Source organism: Physeter macrocephalus, chromosome 1 (assembly GCF_002837175.3).
Source record: "Physeter macrocephalus isolate SW-GA chromosome 1, ASM283717v5, whole genome shotgun sequence".
Taxonomy (NCBI): domain Eukaryota; kingdom Metazoa; phylum Chordata; class Mammalia; order Artiodactyla; family Physeteridae; genus Physeter; species Physeter macrocephalus.
This window is the reverse complement of record NC_041214.2, coordinates 114,915,530-114,933,669: the sequence shown is the minus strand read 5'-3', so window position 1 is coordinate 114,933,669 and position 18,140 is coordinate 114,915,530. Positions and strand designations below refer to the sequence as shown.

Below are 18,140 nucleotides of genomic sequence, written 5' to 3'. Positions count from 1 at the left end.
TCTAAATAAATATGCGATAAATTGGATCTGTGACCGCTAAGAAAGTGAACTGTATATCTTTCTGTTTATGTTTCTTAAGGCTTCTTCCACTTTTATTATTTCAGAATGTTGACAAACAAACTCTGAAGTGTAACCCAAGACCTGGGAAGGTAAGCATAAGTTTCTTAGGTAGACTAAAATAAAAGAAGTAAGGTTCCTTTTACGTTTGGGGGTTTAAAGTAAGTACTTTTAACTGACTTAGAACATGATTGTTTTACTCAAGGATTTAGCATCTAAAGTAATACTTACTTTTATATATTTAGGATGTTTTATTTTCTACATTCTAGGACATTTTGGAATTTTAAATGAATTCTTAAAATTAGTTATTGTGCTTACTTACTGTGTGTTGCAGATGGTTATCTATGATCTCCATGGAAGTAAATATAAACAAGAGATCTACTGTAATATTCCCGATGCTACATCTTGGTCCTTTCCGAATGGGGTACTGATAAAAGTTGTAAGGGGCTGGTAAGAGATCTCTTCAAATTTATAGCATTTTCCCCCTAAATTAAGTGTTTTCTTGCTGTTTATGCTTTATGTTTTTTGTATTGAGGTCACATTCCTTTTCCTCTAGAATAACTGTTTGAAACGTTATTTGTATTTTATAACTTAATTGTTCTCTTTATTTACTGTGACAGAAAATATAGGTTGTTTTTAGTACTTACAGCCTGCAGTAAGTAGTAAGTCCTAATATATACAGTATATATAATCAGTACCATTTTGTAACTGCATTATTAGCAGGATAGATTTGGCAAGTTTTGTTGAAGGCTTCAATTGAATGAAGCATAGCTTTGAAAATGAGTTCAAAATTTGTGGAACACTAAGGAATGTGAAGCCCATGTGCTTAAAGTCATTTGTATCGGGCTTCCATGGTGGCACAGTGGTTAAGAATCTGCCTGCCAGTGCAGGGGACATGGGTTCGAGCCCTGGTCCGGGAAGATCCCACATGCCGTGGAGCAACTAAGCCCGTGCACCACAACTACTGAGCCTGCGCTCCAGAGACTGCGAGCCATAACTACTGAGCATGTGTGCCACAACTGCTGAGCCTGCGCTCTAGAGCCCACGAGCCACAACAACTGAAGCCCGTGTGCCTAGAGCCCGTGCTCCACAACAAGAGAAGCCACTGCAGTGAGAAGCCCTCGCATCGCAATGAAGAGTAGCCCTCACTCCCCGCAATTAGAGAAAGCCCGCGCACAGCAACAAAGACCCAACGCAGCCAAAAATAAATAAATAAAATAAATTTTTAAAAAGTCATTTGTATCACTGATCTGCTCAAGAAGTGAAAGATTCTTTGTATGGTGTAAAAATGATGGAAAACCTCATTTGTTATTATGGACCATGTCCCCTGGACATGTGGGGGCCAGAGTTTCTTTGTCCAGTGTTTGTGTTACCCACTGGTCAGTAGTCACGTTAAAGCAGGGTGGTGTAGTGTATCTTCATGTTATAAAATGAGACACATGTGCTCTGTTGTCCAGTGAAAGGAAAATTAGGGTAGAAGTGGAATTTGGAATTGTTAAGCTATTGTTTTTAATGTAAATGTGTATACAGCATCTGTAAAGTGTATGTATACATAAATATAGGCACAGGCATAGACTGTGGTGCTGTGTTCAGGAAGTATTACTTCCAAGTTCTGTGCACTTTTATTCTTCACTCTTTGCTTATCCTTACATTAGCATATTTATCATTGTTTCAAAATAGGATTATATGCTAGTAGTGGAAAATAGCCCAGATATTAAAATTTAAGTAGAGAAGATAGTCTGTGAATTATAAGTATCATTTGTTTTATGCCTCATTTCTTAGAAAATTAATTATAACTGATCATGCTTTCATATTTGTTCAGCTGGATTTTATATGAGAAACCACATTTCCGAGGTCAGAAATGTGTACTAGAAGAAGGGGAAAAGGTGTTAAATCGTGACTGGATCCTTCAGAACAGAAAGCATCCACAAAGAAACTTTGTATTGGGGTCTATCAAACGTGTCTTAAAGGTAATGGAACAGTTGATTTTATCCCTATTTTTTATTTTATTTTGTTTGTCATGTAGTAAAGCTGTACTTTGGCCCAGCAATGCTTAGAAATGGTTGCTAATATTTGTGCTAATTTTATTAATCTTCATTATCATATTGATAATTTTTTGACCAGATATGTATAAAGTGTTAAGTGAATGAAAATTTAAGATATTACATGTTATCTGGCACATAAAATGTTACATGTTGTAATATATATATGTATTTTTAATAGTAGTAGGAGTATACCATCCAGACATCTTTAGGATAAGATATTTACAAATATATCTTTTTCTAGTGCAGATTTCTACTCCTCATTGTAGCTCTGTGTGTGTGTGTGTGTGTGTGTGTGTGTGTGTGTGTATGGTGTTTATGAGAAAGGGGGAGAGAGACGGGTGTTAGAAGAAATTAGAGAAGGAAGGATGGGGAGAGGAAGCGAAAAAGTGTTGCTTTTTTATTTTCTGTTTAGAAAATATTAGTTAATACTAAGATGAGGAAGGTCTTGCCATATAATGAAACATTTTGTGGGAAGTGCCTTGGTGCTTTAGGGGAGGGGTGAGTTAGTGATAATGACAGAATTCTCCCATGTATTCTTAAGAGTTCCTTCAGCAGTAATGTAGTACATGATGTAGCGCAGTTACTCCTGTGACAGTCGTGGACATATATATTTTTCAAATTATGGAGATTCCATTTAGATGCTAAAAATGTCTAAATTGGAGTGGACCCTATCATGATGACTTGAATCAACATTATTTAACCCTTGATAGTTGCAGAGAGCATACAGAAAAATAAGAGCATACAGCAAAACTCATATTATCATAAAGGGGTGTCTGCATGAATTAATACCTTCTGCAAAACTGTTAAACAAACCTGTGTCTAACAAATGTTTGTGTCTTCTTTTGGACCCAGTACTGTGATAGGTACTGAGAATAGAAATACAAGTGATATACAGTCTCTTACTTCTGATTGCTCAGCGTCTAGGTCAGAGACAGCTGAATCACATGACCATATGATGTGAGAAGTACTATGCAGGGCCCTACAGGTGCTTGAAGAAGAGGTACCTCACCCGGAGGAGGTGGTACCTGATTTTGGCATCTTGACCGAGTGAACAGGAGTTAGGCAGCACGGGAGATGTGAGAGAGTCCCTAGCAGAGCCACATGTGTCAGATACTGAGATGAATGTTGGTGGCTTGCTGGTACTTCAGGGAGATTGATGGCTACAACATAGAGGGCAGTGTTCGTTTTCACTGAAAAATTTAATCGCAAGCAGTTCAGCTCAGCAAGCAGCATTTGAGTGCTCACATAACTAGCTAACTCAGGAGAAATTCCTTGAAACAGATAATTAGTTTGTAGGTGGAATCTTCTAAGATTTAAATAATGTGTGGTTTTGTGCCTGCCTTGTGAATGTCAGGCACTGTGCCAGGCCTAGTGGGGGAAAAAAAAAAAAAGATGAATAAAGTATTGTAAGCAGCAACCTCCACCCAGAATCAAACAACAATAAAATCAAACAAAAATTCAATCTGTTGAGCCTGGGTATATAAATGGGTATTTGCACTTCCGCCATTTGCTTCGAATATATTATAAGAAAGAATAAGTCACACTTGCATTTTTTTCTTCTTCCACTGTTTGTTTGTGGAGTCATTTTTTAAATTGCAGTGTTAGTGCCCGCTTGTCTTGGACATGCTAGCAACTTTTAGTAAGGAAGGAAAATAAAACTATTGAGCATTGAATGGAAAAAGCATTAGCATTGTTCTAAATATTTTACAAAGCAAGAATCAGGCATCAAACTGCTTCCTTTCTCCCACCTGGTCAAAATTCTGCCTATCGATAGCTTCATTTTCCCGGCAGCCATTCCAAATTCACCTAGGCCTACGCCAGCTTTATCTTGTTTCATCATCCTTTAGTGGCTCTAATCTGAGTAGTCAAACTTTTAATGTTCTTTAAAGAAAATACTTTCATGATGTCTTTGTTTTGCCATGAATAGATAGAGCAAGTAACAGAAGATACCATCAGTCATCAGCAGTTGTAGATTCTGCTCAAAGGTCATCTTTGCCCCCAGTGGAAATAATTGGAGGTGGGGTAGCAGTGCAGTGAGTCTTGAATCAAGTGCTTTCTTTTCTCAAATAGAAAAAAGGAATATTTTGCATTACTCTGTTTATTATGCATTTAATATTTATTTTCAAAGAATGACGTTTCCTTCTTTCAGAAGTTACTTAGGTTGTGCCCTCATTAATGAGCTGAGAAGAGAGAGATCTGTTGTTAGATCAGGGACTGAAGGTATTTCATGTAAGGTGGAGGCAAGTTTTCCTTACTGTTTTTGTAATTCATTCCCACCCTGTTTCTCTCCTATAGCTTTGTCTCCATTCCTACTAGTTGCTTTAATAGTCTAAGCTTGTAGATTTCACCAAGATATTATAAAGTATATCGTGACTAGAAAAGTCTGGGAGGAAGCCATATAAATTCTGCTAAGAGTAAACTGCTTATTGTTGCTAGGTTACTATAAGGCGCCCTTCAGTTGCTAGTGTTTACTGCCTTTGTCTGTCAAGAGTTGTACAAATCTTATAAAAGACATTACTTCTGTGAATAGCCACCATGGAGAAAATAGAACTTATCAGTGAGATCTTTTCAGTCAACTAGAGAAAAAAATTTATCCTCTAGTAGAGATAGTTGAGAACATAAGCATTCTTATTTTTATTTTCAATTTTTTAGCCATCATTATGCTTTTTCCATTATCTGTTTCCTTCTGTGTTGTGGCAGACTCATGCCTCTTAGCTTTTTCCCTTTTAAAATACACCACCCAAACATTGTTTGTATAACACAATGCAGAGGAAACTTATTTGTGTGAGACACTTAGTTATGTATTCTGTTACTGTACCTCAGATCCCTGGGGGAACATTAGTATGGCAGCATTTTAAATAATGTTACTAGAGCTCTATTTTGAATAGCAAACAAAAGAGTCTTGAAGATTGACAGGTGACTTCTGGAGATTTCTGGCTATTTTTTAAATGAAACTTTAGAAGGAAATATACCTTTTATACCTTAAAGGATATTTTAGGTTATACCTTTTTACCATATTGCATTTTAGAACTAACTTTCTGAAAACAAGATGTATCAATTTGCTTGCATTTACATATTAATAAGATGATTAATAATAAGAGAACTCAGTTTGAAGAAAGATTAAAAAATCAGAAAATTGCAGTTTTAAAATTGCAAAGCAGATTATAATAAAAATATTAATTGTTTAGTCTAATAAATGTCACCTCTAATTGTTATTGCATTTACGTGTTTCATTAAAGCACAATCATTTGAATTTCACAATGTCTTGGATAAGAATTATGCTACTGAAACTTGAGATGTGTAATTAAACACTCATGATTACTGAGACAGATTGTGTGTTTTCAGACAGAAGCACATCTGTAGTTTTAGAGAAGAGAAAAATAATTGTGGTTTTGATTCTTTAAGAAATAAGAAGGTATTTTTTTAAATTAATTAATCTATTTTTGGGGGGGTCTCCCATTATTCTTTTTTTTAATTTTTTTAATTATTTTTTTAACATCTTTTTTGGAGTATAATTGCTTTCCAATGGTGTGTTAGTTTCTGCTGTTTAGCAAAGTGAATCAGCTATACATATACATATATCCCCATATCTACTCCCTCTTGCGTCTCCCTACCACCCTCCCTATCCCACCCATCTAGGTGGTCACAAATCACCGAGCTGATCTCCCTGTGCTCTGCGGCTGCTTCCCACTAGCTATCTATTTTACATTTGGTAGTACATATAAGTCCATGCCACTCTCTCACTTCATCCCAGTTCTTTTCTGAGTTAGGACTTGACTACCAAAAACAAACTTATGGTTTGCAAAGGGGAAACGTGGCTGGGAGGGATAAATTAGGAGCTTGGGATTATCATACATACTACTGTATATAAAATAGATAACCAACAGGGACCTACTGTGTAGCACAAGGAACTCCACTCAGTATTCTGTAATAACTTATATGGGAAAAGAATCTGAAAAAGAATGAATATATATATATATATGTATAACAATCACTATGCTATACACCTTAAACTAACACAAGATTGTAAATCAACTATATTCCGATAAAATTTAAGAAAAGATTTTCATAAGTAATAATACAGAAAATTTTGTCTTTAGTTACAATAAGGGAAACATTTACAAAGCTTAGAGAGGCCAGAAGCAGAGGTAGTATGGATACCAGTATGACTGAAGAGTTGTGGGGAGTTAGTATAGCTCACTGGGTTGTTGCCATATTATAGAAAGGAAAACAGAAATATAAATTTGAAATGCTTGGGTCTTGAGCCAAGGAGTATGATGAGGGAAGTGGTGTTCTCACAAGCCCAGCTATATAAAGAGTTAGCTTACTATAAAGAGTAAGCTTACTCGACTGGTGGTCTAGGCCCATAATCAAAGTCTTGGCCTCGATGAAGAACCTTGACAGTGGAAATTTTAAAGGAAAGTTTGACAGGACATGGTGACCGTGGATGTGTGACGGAGTATAGGTTCAAATTTCATAATGCCTTTCTTCTTCAAACCAACTTGTACTAAAGAAAATAAATACCACAAGTAGGAAAACATTTCCTTTACCCTCACCTCTAATTCCTATTTCTTTTGTCAATGTAAATTGGATAACATGCTGAGGGAGCAGTGCCTCTCTGTTATTTATTTTTTATGTTCCCCATGAGATCAGCTTTTATTTAACTCCCTTCCTCCCTATGGCTTTGTTATGCTTCTAAGAAGGAAGGCTTACAGACTCTTGGCACTCAGATAGTTTGGTAAATCTGAACCTTGGTTAATGGAGCAAGACTTTTAAAAACAAAGCAGAGAGAATTGGAGTAATACTTTTTCAATCAATAATATTTATAATTTTCATGTTATCAACGTAACTCCTTAGAAAAATTTATTTTAACAGACTGGTAAGGAGAAACAGTACTTCCTTTAGGCTGTTTTTGGATAGAAATTCAACTGAACAATGAGAATAATTGTAACTGCATGTCCAGGGTGTTGAGAATACTGGAGTGTGTGTCTCTAGATATTTCAAAGACAATTTTTTTTTCAGGATTGCAGCATTCCAGAGATAGAACTTTGCCCACAGTCTGACCCAGCATGTTGTCCTATCTACCTACAGCGAGCAGTCCCCAATTTGGAAGAGCTGAATATCCCTAAATCTGTGTCTTTTACTGTGAAGTCAGGAGCGTACGTATCCGTTTCTCTTTATTACAGTGTTTGCTGGTTACCAAAGTTAACTTTTTGTTTAATGTTTCAACTGGTGGCATACACATTTCTGAAGTTTTCGTTAATTTTACTGTTTATACTTCTGGATACCCAAGAAAGACTTTTGCAGGGATTAAAACAGATTCTGTCTTTTTTCGGATCCAATTTGATGTATGACTCACAGGAGCAGATACAGATTCTCAGACGTAGTTTTTGATAGATGCATCCATTGTCTTTTCACCCACCAGACTGTGGGACTGAGAAATAAATACATGTCCCTGGCCTAAAATTCTGGAGCCTGAGCTATTTGTAGAGTGTCTCAGTGCTGATAGTTATTGAGGGCCTTTGTAGGACCAGGGACATGGCACTTTTTTAGTACTCCTCTATTCCTGGAAGACAGGTAGAGCTGCTCTCATGTCATAAATGAGGAAATTAAGTGGCTTGTCTCAGGCTACTAGTTGGTAAGCATTTGATTTGATACTAGGCCTTTCTGATCCCAGAGGTATCTTCAGAACTATGGATCTAAATTCAATCTTAATTCAGTCCCAGATTGGCTTAAATCATAAATTTTGTGATGCCTGGTTCAACATGGATCCTTCTCTCTTTCAGCATTTTCATCTGCTCTGGAGATATGGTTAGTGTCAAATTTGGGGGTCACTTGGACACCTTTCTTCATCTCCCCCAAGTGTAGATTAGAACTGTTGGGCAGACCCAGTAATTGACACGATCCTGAGAAATGTCTGTAATTATCAAGTTTAGCTGGTTGCTAAATGGGTCTTTTAGGAATCTTATTTCAAATACTGTTCCTGAGGTAGCCCAAGAACTGATATTGATTCTAAAACTATGGGTCAAAGGTATAAAATGCTTAGTGGAATCCCTACCTCTTCTTGTCCTAGTTTAAAAAAGAATGGAATATAGTGGAATGGTTTTTATTTTTCAGTTACATCCTAATTGAATTAAAGGTTTCACACCTTTTAAATATTGGAAAATTCTAAGGAAAGCAATGCCATTGCTTGGAAAACATATAATAAACTTAGGATAGTATCTGAATGTAAGTACTTAACAACTTGTTAACTCATCGTTATATGCTGTCTGGCAATGTCACTTTGAATGTGGTTTACTAGTGTAATTCTGTGACAGAGGTTTCTTTTATTTTTTGTAGCTTTTTTTTTTTTTTTTAACTTTCAACTCTTACAGAACCAGATTAAGGTATTCCTGTTATACATTAACCAACCATTCATTTCTTACTTAGTTGGCTTGCCTACCCGGATATTAATTTCAAGGGGCAAGCTACAGTTTTGGAGGAAGACCGTGGACTCTTTGAGATTTCTGCAGCAGAAATGAAATCGTTGCATCCACTTCAAATGGTAAGCGGATTTAAAAAGAAGCATTTTCCCAAGTATCCATGAATTCAAAATTAAGATAGCTCTGATGATTGGTCATGCATCTCGGTCGTGAGAAATGTATATGTATACTACTGAATGGGCAAACTATTCATACATTGTTTTTCTGTTTCTTTCAGTGTGTGTGAAAATATTTTAATGTTTTCTAGAAGACAGATGTCTGAATTTACTCTGTGCTAAATTTATCACAATACAAGCAGTTTCCTTATAGTAGTATTCTGTGAAAATTTTGCATACTTTAAAAAGTTCTGAATTTGTTTTTTTGATGCTTATTAGAAAATTGCTTGTTGTAAATTATACTCTTCCATTGCAGAAATGAATGATAAGTTGAGCATTAATAATGAATGGGCAGTTCTGTCAATGGTTGCTTTCTTAAAAGTAATAAATGCCTGCATTAATGATTTATTTTGTTGCAAACATTTTTACTTGAGGGGCAAACTTCAATTAAATGGTACTATGTGATAAACCATTATGGTTGTGCTGTGCCTTTAAAAAAAACAGGAAAAACTGAGAAATTTTAAGGAATATCACAGTGTGGAGTAGCATTGGAAACAAGGAAATTATAAACGAGAGCTTTTGTGAGGAGTGGATTACCTTTTATGCTCTACATCCATGTGGTCACAAAGATAGTAAGTGTGATACGAAGTGTTGATAGAACTTGGAAGAGGAAGTGCTCTCTCTAATGTAGAAAGCCCAAGCAATTGTAGAGAAGAAATTTAGTATTAAGTGGTTTAGAAATCTACTCTGCCAAATGAAAGTTTTAAATCTACTAACAACTCCACTGTTCTGAGACACTCTGCTGTGGGATTAAATCTTTAATTGGTCACATGTACTTAAGCACTAAAGTTTGGTTTCCTTCCTTGTAGTGGTTATACTCTGGAAAGTATCTTTTAAGATTTCTTACACCATCTACACTGATGTAGAGTAGTCTGACTTGATTTTGACCACTGTAGAGTTCTCTACTTAAATTTTTAAATTTTAAAATACACAACTTAAATTTGACTGGTATGTAATCTTCACTAATCAGATTTTTATATAACCTACATACATCACTTAGTTACTTTTGAGTATTTTAAATATGTATATGTCTAATATTAAAATTTCTTGTCATCTTAAGGGTGGACTGAAAGTGGAAATGCCTATGAACTTAAAGGTGAGTCTTAAACACACTTTGGTAGCAGGCTAAAAAGTTTGAGTATTAATCTTTAAGTATTTTGGACTATTAAAATAAAAAAATGATTACCTGAATGTATGCTAATAATAGCTAGCTAATGCATATTGGGGTGGTGGGAAGTGACTGCACACAGTGGTTGCTGAGAGCCCAGGCTTGAATGAGGAGAGGGCTCAGTATGCAAAAGTGGAGGTCTGCTCTGACAACCTAGTCAGACCCAATAAGTACCTCCTAACAGGGTGGAAATATGATAGGTTTGATACTTGTTTTGTGGAGTGGTTGAGGTGATAGCTAGACATTCAAGTGGAAATACCTGGCAGGCATTTGGGCGTGATGCTGAGGATGGAGATCAAGGATGATCGGAAGGAGATGTAGGCAGCTCCTATCAGGTGATGTCAGTTTGAAAGTATGAGTATCTGAAGGGAACGGTAGAGGCAATGAAACCTGGGGTAGTAGTAATGCCAGGATTAAGTACGTTTTGGGAAGGGAAAAGAAATGGAATTATAAAATTATTGTAAAGAGAGATAGGGAGAAAACCTCTGTTTAATTAAGTTACAGCATTTCCAGAGACAGGCAGGGAGACAGGCATTCATCCTCCTCTCCTCCAAAACAAGGCACAACTCCTCCAGCTTTCCCATTTCTGGGCTTCCTAATTTGTGGAATTGACTACCGTTCTCTCAATCACATAGATGGAGTTTTTTAAAACTTAGTATCTGACTGTCTCTAATACACCTTGGCTGTGTGTTGGAATCATACATATGTGAGTTTTAAAAAAATACTTATGCCTGGGTTCCACTGGAAGAGATACTTTTTTGGTCTGGGGTGTGGTTAAAATTTTTCAAATCTTCTTAGGTGATTCTAACATGCAACCAAGGTTTCGAACCAGTGACCTAATAGATGCAAAATTAGTTAGTTGTGACACTCCCTGAGTGATGTCTCAATCTCCTTGTCTGCTGAATGAGAATTTCAGGTGCGACAGGCTGGGAGTCTGACAGGTTGTAGAGGTGTGTGAAAGGAATGGCTATCCTAGATAGTCACAATTTTCAAGTTGTTAGGTGTTGGCTTATGACTTACTCATCAAAGAATTATTGCTTCTTACTTAGTTTGAATGTGTTCAGCATATGTAGCATGTATTAAACCCCAATAATACTTCTTCACTTCCAATAAACACTCTGAAAATTTAATACGTAGAAAACAGCAGGAGCAGTACTACATATTTTTTTCAGTCTGTGTAATGTTCTAAGTTTTTTTTTTTTTTTTAAATAAAGAAGCTATAACTTGGCTGGTTCAGTGTGTCTAAGCATGGGTCTTATTTGCCAGTTGTACACAAATTATGCCATCAGCCATAAATAGGACCAGGTGATAAGAGTGTGAATAGATGAGCGCTGTTATCACTCTTATCAGTTTCCTGTACTAAGGGCAGCTTGTGTTTGGGAAGTAAGCAGCATCAGAATGGTAGAAGAGAAGTACTTGTACCAATCCAAGTTTGAAGTAAATGAAATACTAGAAATCTGTTTCCTACTACATTCCCTCCTCCCCCATTTGAACCAAATATCCAATAAAAATACCAAAATTCTTTCAGTCATTTCAAACTTTTAGGAAGCTTTGTATTTAAATTCATGAATTTGCATATCTAATTCTTCTCAGTGATTAGTAGTGACCGTACAAGCAGTGCTACAAGAAAGAGCATGTTTTCTCAAACCAGTAGATAATTTGTCATTATGCCCTGGAACCTCTAGAGAGTTTTTATTTCTTATAGAGGAAATTAAATAAATGTAAGGCAGGTCTGTATCAAATTTTGAACAGAGAGAAAAACGTAGAAAGGTAATTCAAGAACCAGTTATAAGACAGTTTACCCCATGAGATGGTCCTAGGATTTGGGTAACTAGAACAATGTAATCATACTTGAGTATAGAGATACGAGAGAAACATATTATCAAGATGTTTTAGCTTTATGATGATAAAAACTCACATATTCCTTGTGAATGTCAGACAGTGTGCTATATTTTGAGTATGTATTAATGAAGAAAATGGACAGTGGCCCTTAATTCAGGTTGTGGCCTTTAGTGTCACTTACGTAAATCAGTATGTATCTATTCTAAAATATGAGCGTGCTAAGTAATTTTCTTTCATATTTTTCAGGTTATTATTTATGAAAAACCTCACTTCCATGGACAGGCCAAAGAGTTTAGTGAACATGTAGATTCTGTCCCTAATTTTTTAAAAAATGATGTAGACTTTCATGGAATTGGATCAATTCGTGTCATCGGTGGAGTGTGAGTGTTATATTTTCAATATGTGATTCAGTTGTCGATTTTTGAAGACCGGCACAAAAAATGTGCTAAGCAGAGCAAAAACAACCTACCTTAGTCTAAAAATATACATCCCTTCTGAAATGTGGGAAATAAAAAATATTAGTTACTGACAGCTTCCTGTGAACTCTTGTTAGTCTTAGAGATTTTGAGATGGATTAAATGAAGAAAACAGTTTCTAAAACTTTTAAACACTTAGTATTTCTAAACACAATATAGAAGATAAGAATTGCAAGATAAAATTATTTTTCGACAGACTGTGCACATGAATGAGAGCCCCAATTTTTACCCCCTATTCTACCTTACTTGACTTTCTGTGCTGAGGATCTTGGCAGTGAGTCCTCCCTCATTAAAGAAGTAGCCTGGATTGTGTGTTTACAAAGTCAAGGATTCTTGACACTGGTTATCCTCTGGCCCTGCATTGTTTTAAGAAAGCTCCCTAAGAACTTCTAAGTTCAAACCCAAGTGTAACCATCATGCTACTATCCCGGTCTCAATCGGCAGTTACTGGGGCAAAAACCCCAGAAAATCTATGACTGCACCTGGGATGTGCCTTTGTATTTGTATCCTGGCAGGTAAAACCATAGAGAAGAAGCCTTCCTCATAGCTTATTTGCCATTGTCAACTCAGTGTTAGAATTCCTTCAGACACATTGTGTTAGTCTCTCTGTTGATAGGTTGGATTGTTTGGAATGATGGTTTATTTTAATTTAAATATCGATATCTCTTATTATTTGCAGTAATAACATCATATAACTTGTTCATGCTATTCTAGCAAAAGATGCTACTCAAATATTTTATTCATAGAAGTTAAATAACTTGTTTAAGATCAGTCAAGGGTCTACATTTAGAGACTTAACCTTTGCAATTTCTGACAATAAATCAAGCAATGGCCACACTAGCCAAAATGGAAATGTAAGAGAGTATGCAATGCGTTAGATATGTAGGTCATGTCCATAATTGGTCTTGTTACTGACCAGGGTTCTTGGCCTCTTTAATCAATAGGAGGCTGACAAGAAATTCAGGCAAGGCTTCACTGGGGCCCCTGCTGTAGCAGTGCGGGGGGAGAGAGAACAAACAACAGATTCCCTTTCTTGCTCACTCCCTGAGCTGGTGGGGAGCTTGTTCCTTATATGGGGTGAGGTTAAGGGTGTGTCCAGGGATTGAGCCCGAGGGGTGGCTTAGGTAGTTTACCCACCCCTTAGGTGGTGTTGTGTGCAGGGGGCATGGGTAGTACCCCGCCTTTGCTCCCCAGCCCCGGCCTTTGCTCCAGGCACTTCAAAAGTGGCAGTTGTGTTTTTTGGTCTCTTTGTATCTTTTGTTCAGAATTTGCCCCAGCTGCACAAGTACTCAGTTATTTTTAGTCCCGTATAGTTTCTTTGTATTTTGTTGCTCCAGGAGAGGTTTGTTCAGGTGCAAGCACTGCAGCAAAGGGTCCTGGGTTCCAGCCTGTCTCAGTCTGACATATTAGTAATCAGCTAATTCCTTATCTTTGAATTTAAAAAATTTATTAGAGGCTTGAAAAACACATCTCTTTTTAGATAAGCAGATTTTTATTGTGTTGTATTTAGTTACAGTGTTCTCTGATCTCTGGACACACATGCTTCTTGTTAATCCTGCTATAAAATATTTTTTGCCTTTTCTTTCCTTTAGGATCTGAATGGTTTTATCATTAACTATATAGTGATTTGCATTGTTATTTTCTAAGTGTATTTGCAGTTATTTTATAAAAATCTCAAAATATTATGGCTGGTAAAACAGTATACACACTTTCATTTTTTATATGACACCTGCAGGAGAAAAATGTGATGTCCTAATTTAAAGATGAACAGCTGACTTCGTTATTTTTTCACTATTTCTACTATTTTTTTGTTTTGTTTTACTGCTTCTCTATTTTATTATTTTCACTTTTAACTGTTGAACTTTATCTGTAAGTAATAGGAACTCTTCCTCACCTCTGTCTTGTCTCGAGGAATCTAGGGAAAGTGAGGTTGATGTGTCTTAATTTTTCTCAGATAACATCTATTTTTAAATATCCCAGATAGATATATAAATGAATACTAATCAAAACTTAATCTATTGAGAAAAGCTGGGCAGAAGATTTTTGAACTGTCATTATGTAATAATTGCTGATCTGTCCTTTAATATTAGATCTTCTATATCTTATATTATTTTTCCCATTCATGTATATTAAAAGCATGTTTCGAATAGCCACATTTATATAAACTTAGAATTTGAAAGTTCTCTTGTGAAATTTATTTTCACATAATAGTTTAAGAATAAAATAATGTTAGTTTCTTTATATATTACAAATTAACGAAGATGTATAAAATGTTTTTTCCAACTCATGTGGACCCTTACCCTGCCATATGCACTAAGGAAATTGGAGACAGGTTCATGATTACTGAGTGGCTACTGTTATTTTTGTACCCTATGAAAACGGTTCTTTGGAATATTTTTTGTATCTTCCCAAAATAATCGTAGTCAGCCCTACCCGGCTTCATTTTGTCAGGCTCCAGAATTCAGAGGTCCCCAACCCAGGAGCCCAAAATAGTCACCCTTGAAATCTGCCCCATTGGAGGGGGTCCCACTCTAGTTACACAGTGCCAGCTGAAGGCAGATTTAAGCAGGTCAACGTGTGTTTTGAACCAGCTATGCCCACATTGCGTTAGCTACTGTGGATTCGTCCAAATAAAGGTAAGTTTCCTGGAGGACTAATGACTAACGGTGTTTATCAGTGTTCTGTACTGATAATTTTAGAAGTCAAGAAACCTGTGTCCCTGGAAAGACTGCCACAGTGCTTCCAGTTTCCATTATCACCACTGATAAACTAGTGGGAGCAACATTTCCTACCCATACATATTTACAGAAGTCTTTGTATATATTTAAGCCATGAGGGCTAATACCAGCCCAGTCGCATTTCCCAGTTCTTGCTTGCAAAACCCACCTGTAATGTGTTTCAGATCTGAAGCTGGTGACAGGTTCCTTTGATTTAAACCCTAAATAAATATTTAATATAGTAATCATTCTGTGGTTCCAGCAGGGCTTAGTCGGAAGAATAAGACTGATTATCTTTGAATCTCAATGTGGGCTTGCAATATTTCTCATTGGCTATTTGTGCTTTCCATTATTTTTTACTCGGCAAACTCTTCTGCGACCACGTTGAGATGTGGTATCGGGTCATGCCACAAACATTTAATGAGGGTTCCTCTGTTGCAATTCAACAACGGTTAACCTTTTGTTGGGAAAAGCCTCCAAACTATAAAAACTATTGATCCATGAGGCATACACCATTTGTTTGTCTTTGCAAATGGTAGCAAAATAAATGTGTTGCTTTTTAAAATATGGTGATGTGCAACTAGATGCTTTATTATGATTTTCTCTCTTGCTTTCTTGACTGCAGTTTTATTAATGACTCAGTTGGATGTCCTCTGTATTTCTAGGTGGGTTGCCTATGAAAAAGAACATTTTAAAGGCCAGCAATTCTTGCTTGAAGAAGGAGATTTTGAAGACAGTAGTGCCTGTGGGGCGTTAAGTGGTTCCATCTTGTCTTTCCGGTACTTACAAGCTGTGAGTTAGCTTCCTTGTTCTTAATTTTCTGGTTTTTTTTTTTTTTAGCTTTCCATGAAAACTGGATATGACCTCTGGTAGAACATAAGATTATCAAATGTTTCTAATACCTGAGAGCATTAAACTGAACAGCTTATGTGACTTGCATGCCTTTCTTAACTGCCATGATGAATATAGAATATTTATGTTTAGTTTTCATCCATTGATTCCATAATCATTTTTGACCACCTGCTTTGTTAGATGTATTGTGTCAGGTGCTGGAGATATGGTGGCCAGAGACTCAGTCCCTGCCTTCGTAGAGCAGGCAGTCTGATAGGGTAGATAGCACTTACATAAATGTTTGGTATTGTTTGACTATGACTGGATTAAGCACAAAGTACTCAGGATACCCAGAGAAAGGTCAAGTACTTCCCCTTGGAAGTAGAGAGGAAAAGAGGGCAGCTGAGTTGAAATTTCAAGTTTGAGGGTTAGCCAAGTGAAGAAATTTTGGGACAGGGTGAAGAGGAAAGACAGGTGTTTTAGCAAGAGGTTAACATATAAAAAGGCAAGGATGTAAGCCAGTGGTTCTCAGCTGGGGGTGATTTTACCTAGGGGGCATTTGGCAGTGTCTGGAGACATTTTGGACTGTTATGACTTTGGGGCGGGGGGTGGTATGGCATGCTACTGACATCTAGCGGGTAGAGGCCAGGGAGGCTGCTAAACCCCTGCAATTCACTGAACAGCCCCCCACAACAAAGAATCATCAGCCTAAAATGCTAATAGTGCTGAGGTTGAGAAACCCTCATGTCAGTGAACCTGGTGTGTTTTGGAAATGCAGCAAAATCAGGATATAAGGCAGAACTTTGGGAAGATGAATCCAGAGCCAGATAACGAAGGGCCTTATATGCCATGTTGAGGAGCTCACACTTTTTTTCTTGACCTTCTTGGCATGAGGTGAAGAAGGTAAGTAAGCCTGGAGGCAGGAGGTCTAGAATGTTCCAGGGCTCCAGGAGGAAGCTGATGAAGGCACAGGGAAGAGGAGATAGATGTTAGAGAGTTCTGCAGGATATCAGGGCTTATCAAATGTTGCTCATTTTTCTGACCAGCTCTGGAGACTTTTTTGGTGTGTTCAGAGGGGCATGTTTTCTCATAATTCAGGAGTTATTCCAAAATAATCTTTACCCATATAAACTCTAAACTATCTGGCATGGCCTCCAAAGCCTCCTTTAGAACGAATTGTTAATGAAGTGAAGGGTGATTATTGGGTCCACGTGGGCTTTGCATGAACACAGGGGTTATGTGCTCCGTTCCTTAAGTTTCTGTGAGGCAAACCCTCACCTGGTCGGGCATGAGGAGCCCGAATGGGAGAGAAGCACAGGAGAGCTTTTTTTTTTTCCATGAGTGATCCTTGCTAGTAAGAAAATGAGTTGGAAACCGGTTCTACCGAAAAGAAATGTAGCACAGTCCACTGAAGTTTGGGCACTGAGTTTGCATGAGCAATGGATAGATAGCTTTTGAGGTATTTAGTTCACAGTTCTAATGTACAAGGGCCATAGCTCTACATAGCTACTCCTTACTTGAGCACTAAAAGGCAAGCCAGACAAAACACAATACAGCCTTTTTTTCTCGGGTTTTCTCTACATAGCTACTCCTTACTTGAGCACTAAAAGGCAAGCCAGACAAAACACAATACAGCCTTTTTTTCTTTTAGGTCATTGTGACCACATGCATCGAGGAAGCTAAGGGTTGTGATTCAAAGCATCTTCCACCTAGTACTGAGTAATTTTTAAAATTTTCCCTCCTGATTTAAAAAAAAGAGTTGGGTGGAAGTGTTGCTCCTAGAAATGTTCAGCAGTGACTATGATGGTATCTTCCAAAGATGACTGTGACTAAAACAAGCAAAACAAAAACCAAAACCCCAAGATTTCACTAATTGAACTCTCCCAATAGTAGAAAATGTAAAAATAAAAAATACTGGATAACTATGTAGCTAAAAATTTAGGAGATATTTGATATAGACAGTCTATGATAAACTACACTGGAAAAATTAGCAGAGATTGGCATGTCAATTACCTCTGCAAACAAAAGTTTTGGGTATTTACAAAAATGGTGACACAGTTTTTGTACAAATAAGTAAGACTTTCCTTCAAAGAAAATCTTTTTAAATTAGATTTTTAAAAAATTAGGACTATGGGGCTTCCCTGGTGGCGCAGTGGTTAAGAATCCGCCTGCCAACGCAGGGGACACGGGTTCAAGCCCTGGTCGGGGAAGATCCCATAGACCGCGGAGCAACTAAGCCCATGCGCCACAACTGCTGAAGCCCGCGCCCCTAGAGCCCGGTGCTCCGCAACAAGAGAAGCCACCGCAATGAGAAGCCCACGCACCGTGACGAAGAGTAGCCCCCGCTCGCGGCAACTAGAGAAAGCC

General features: G+C 37.2%; 1 protein-coding gene across 4 annotated transcripts in view; it reads left to right on the top strand.

Annotated features, from left to right (window-relative positions):
* The window catches only part of CRYBG3 (crystallin beta-gamma domain containing 3), an 83,025-nt gene that overhangs the window by 15,619 nt on the left and 49,266 nt on the right, over positions 1-18,140 (top strand). For 3 of the 4 annotated variants that reach the window (XR_008617809.1, XM_024120026.2, XM_055086024.1), the window contains exons 3-10: positions 105-149; positions 392-507; positions 1,880-2,027; positions 7,125-7,261; positions 8,532-8,646; positions 9,800-9,835; positions 11,996-12,129; positions 15,608-15,734. Coding sequence is in view for 3 of the 4 variants with exons in the window: in XM_024120026.2 (XP_023975794.1) it covers positions 105-149; positions 392-507; positions 1,880-2,027; positions 7,125-7,261; positions 8,532-8,646; positions 9,800-9,835; positions 11,996-12,129; positions 15,608-15,734 (858 nt within the window). In the remaining variant the exon portion in view is untranslated. The remainder of the gene's footprint in view (positions 1-104; positions 150-391; positions 508-1,879; positions 2,028-7,124; positions 7,262-8,531; positions 8,647-9,799; positions 9,836-11,995; positions 12,130-15,607; positions 15,735-18,140) is intronic. The other variant, XM_028494200.2, reaches the window with a different exon arrangement.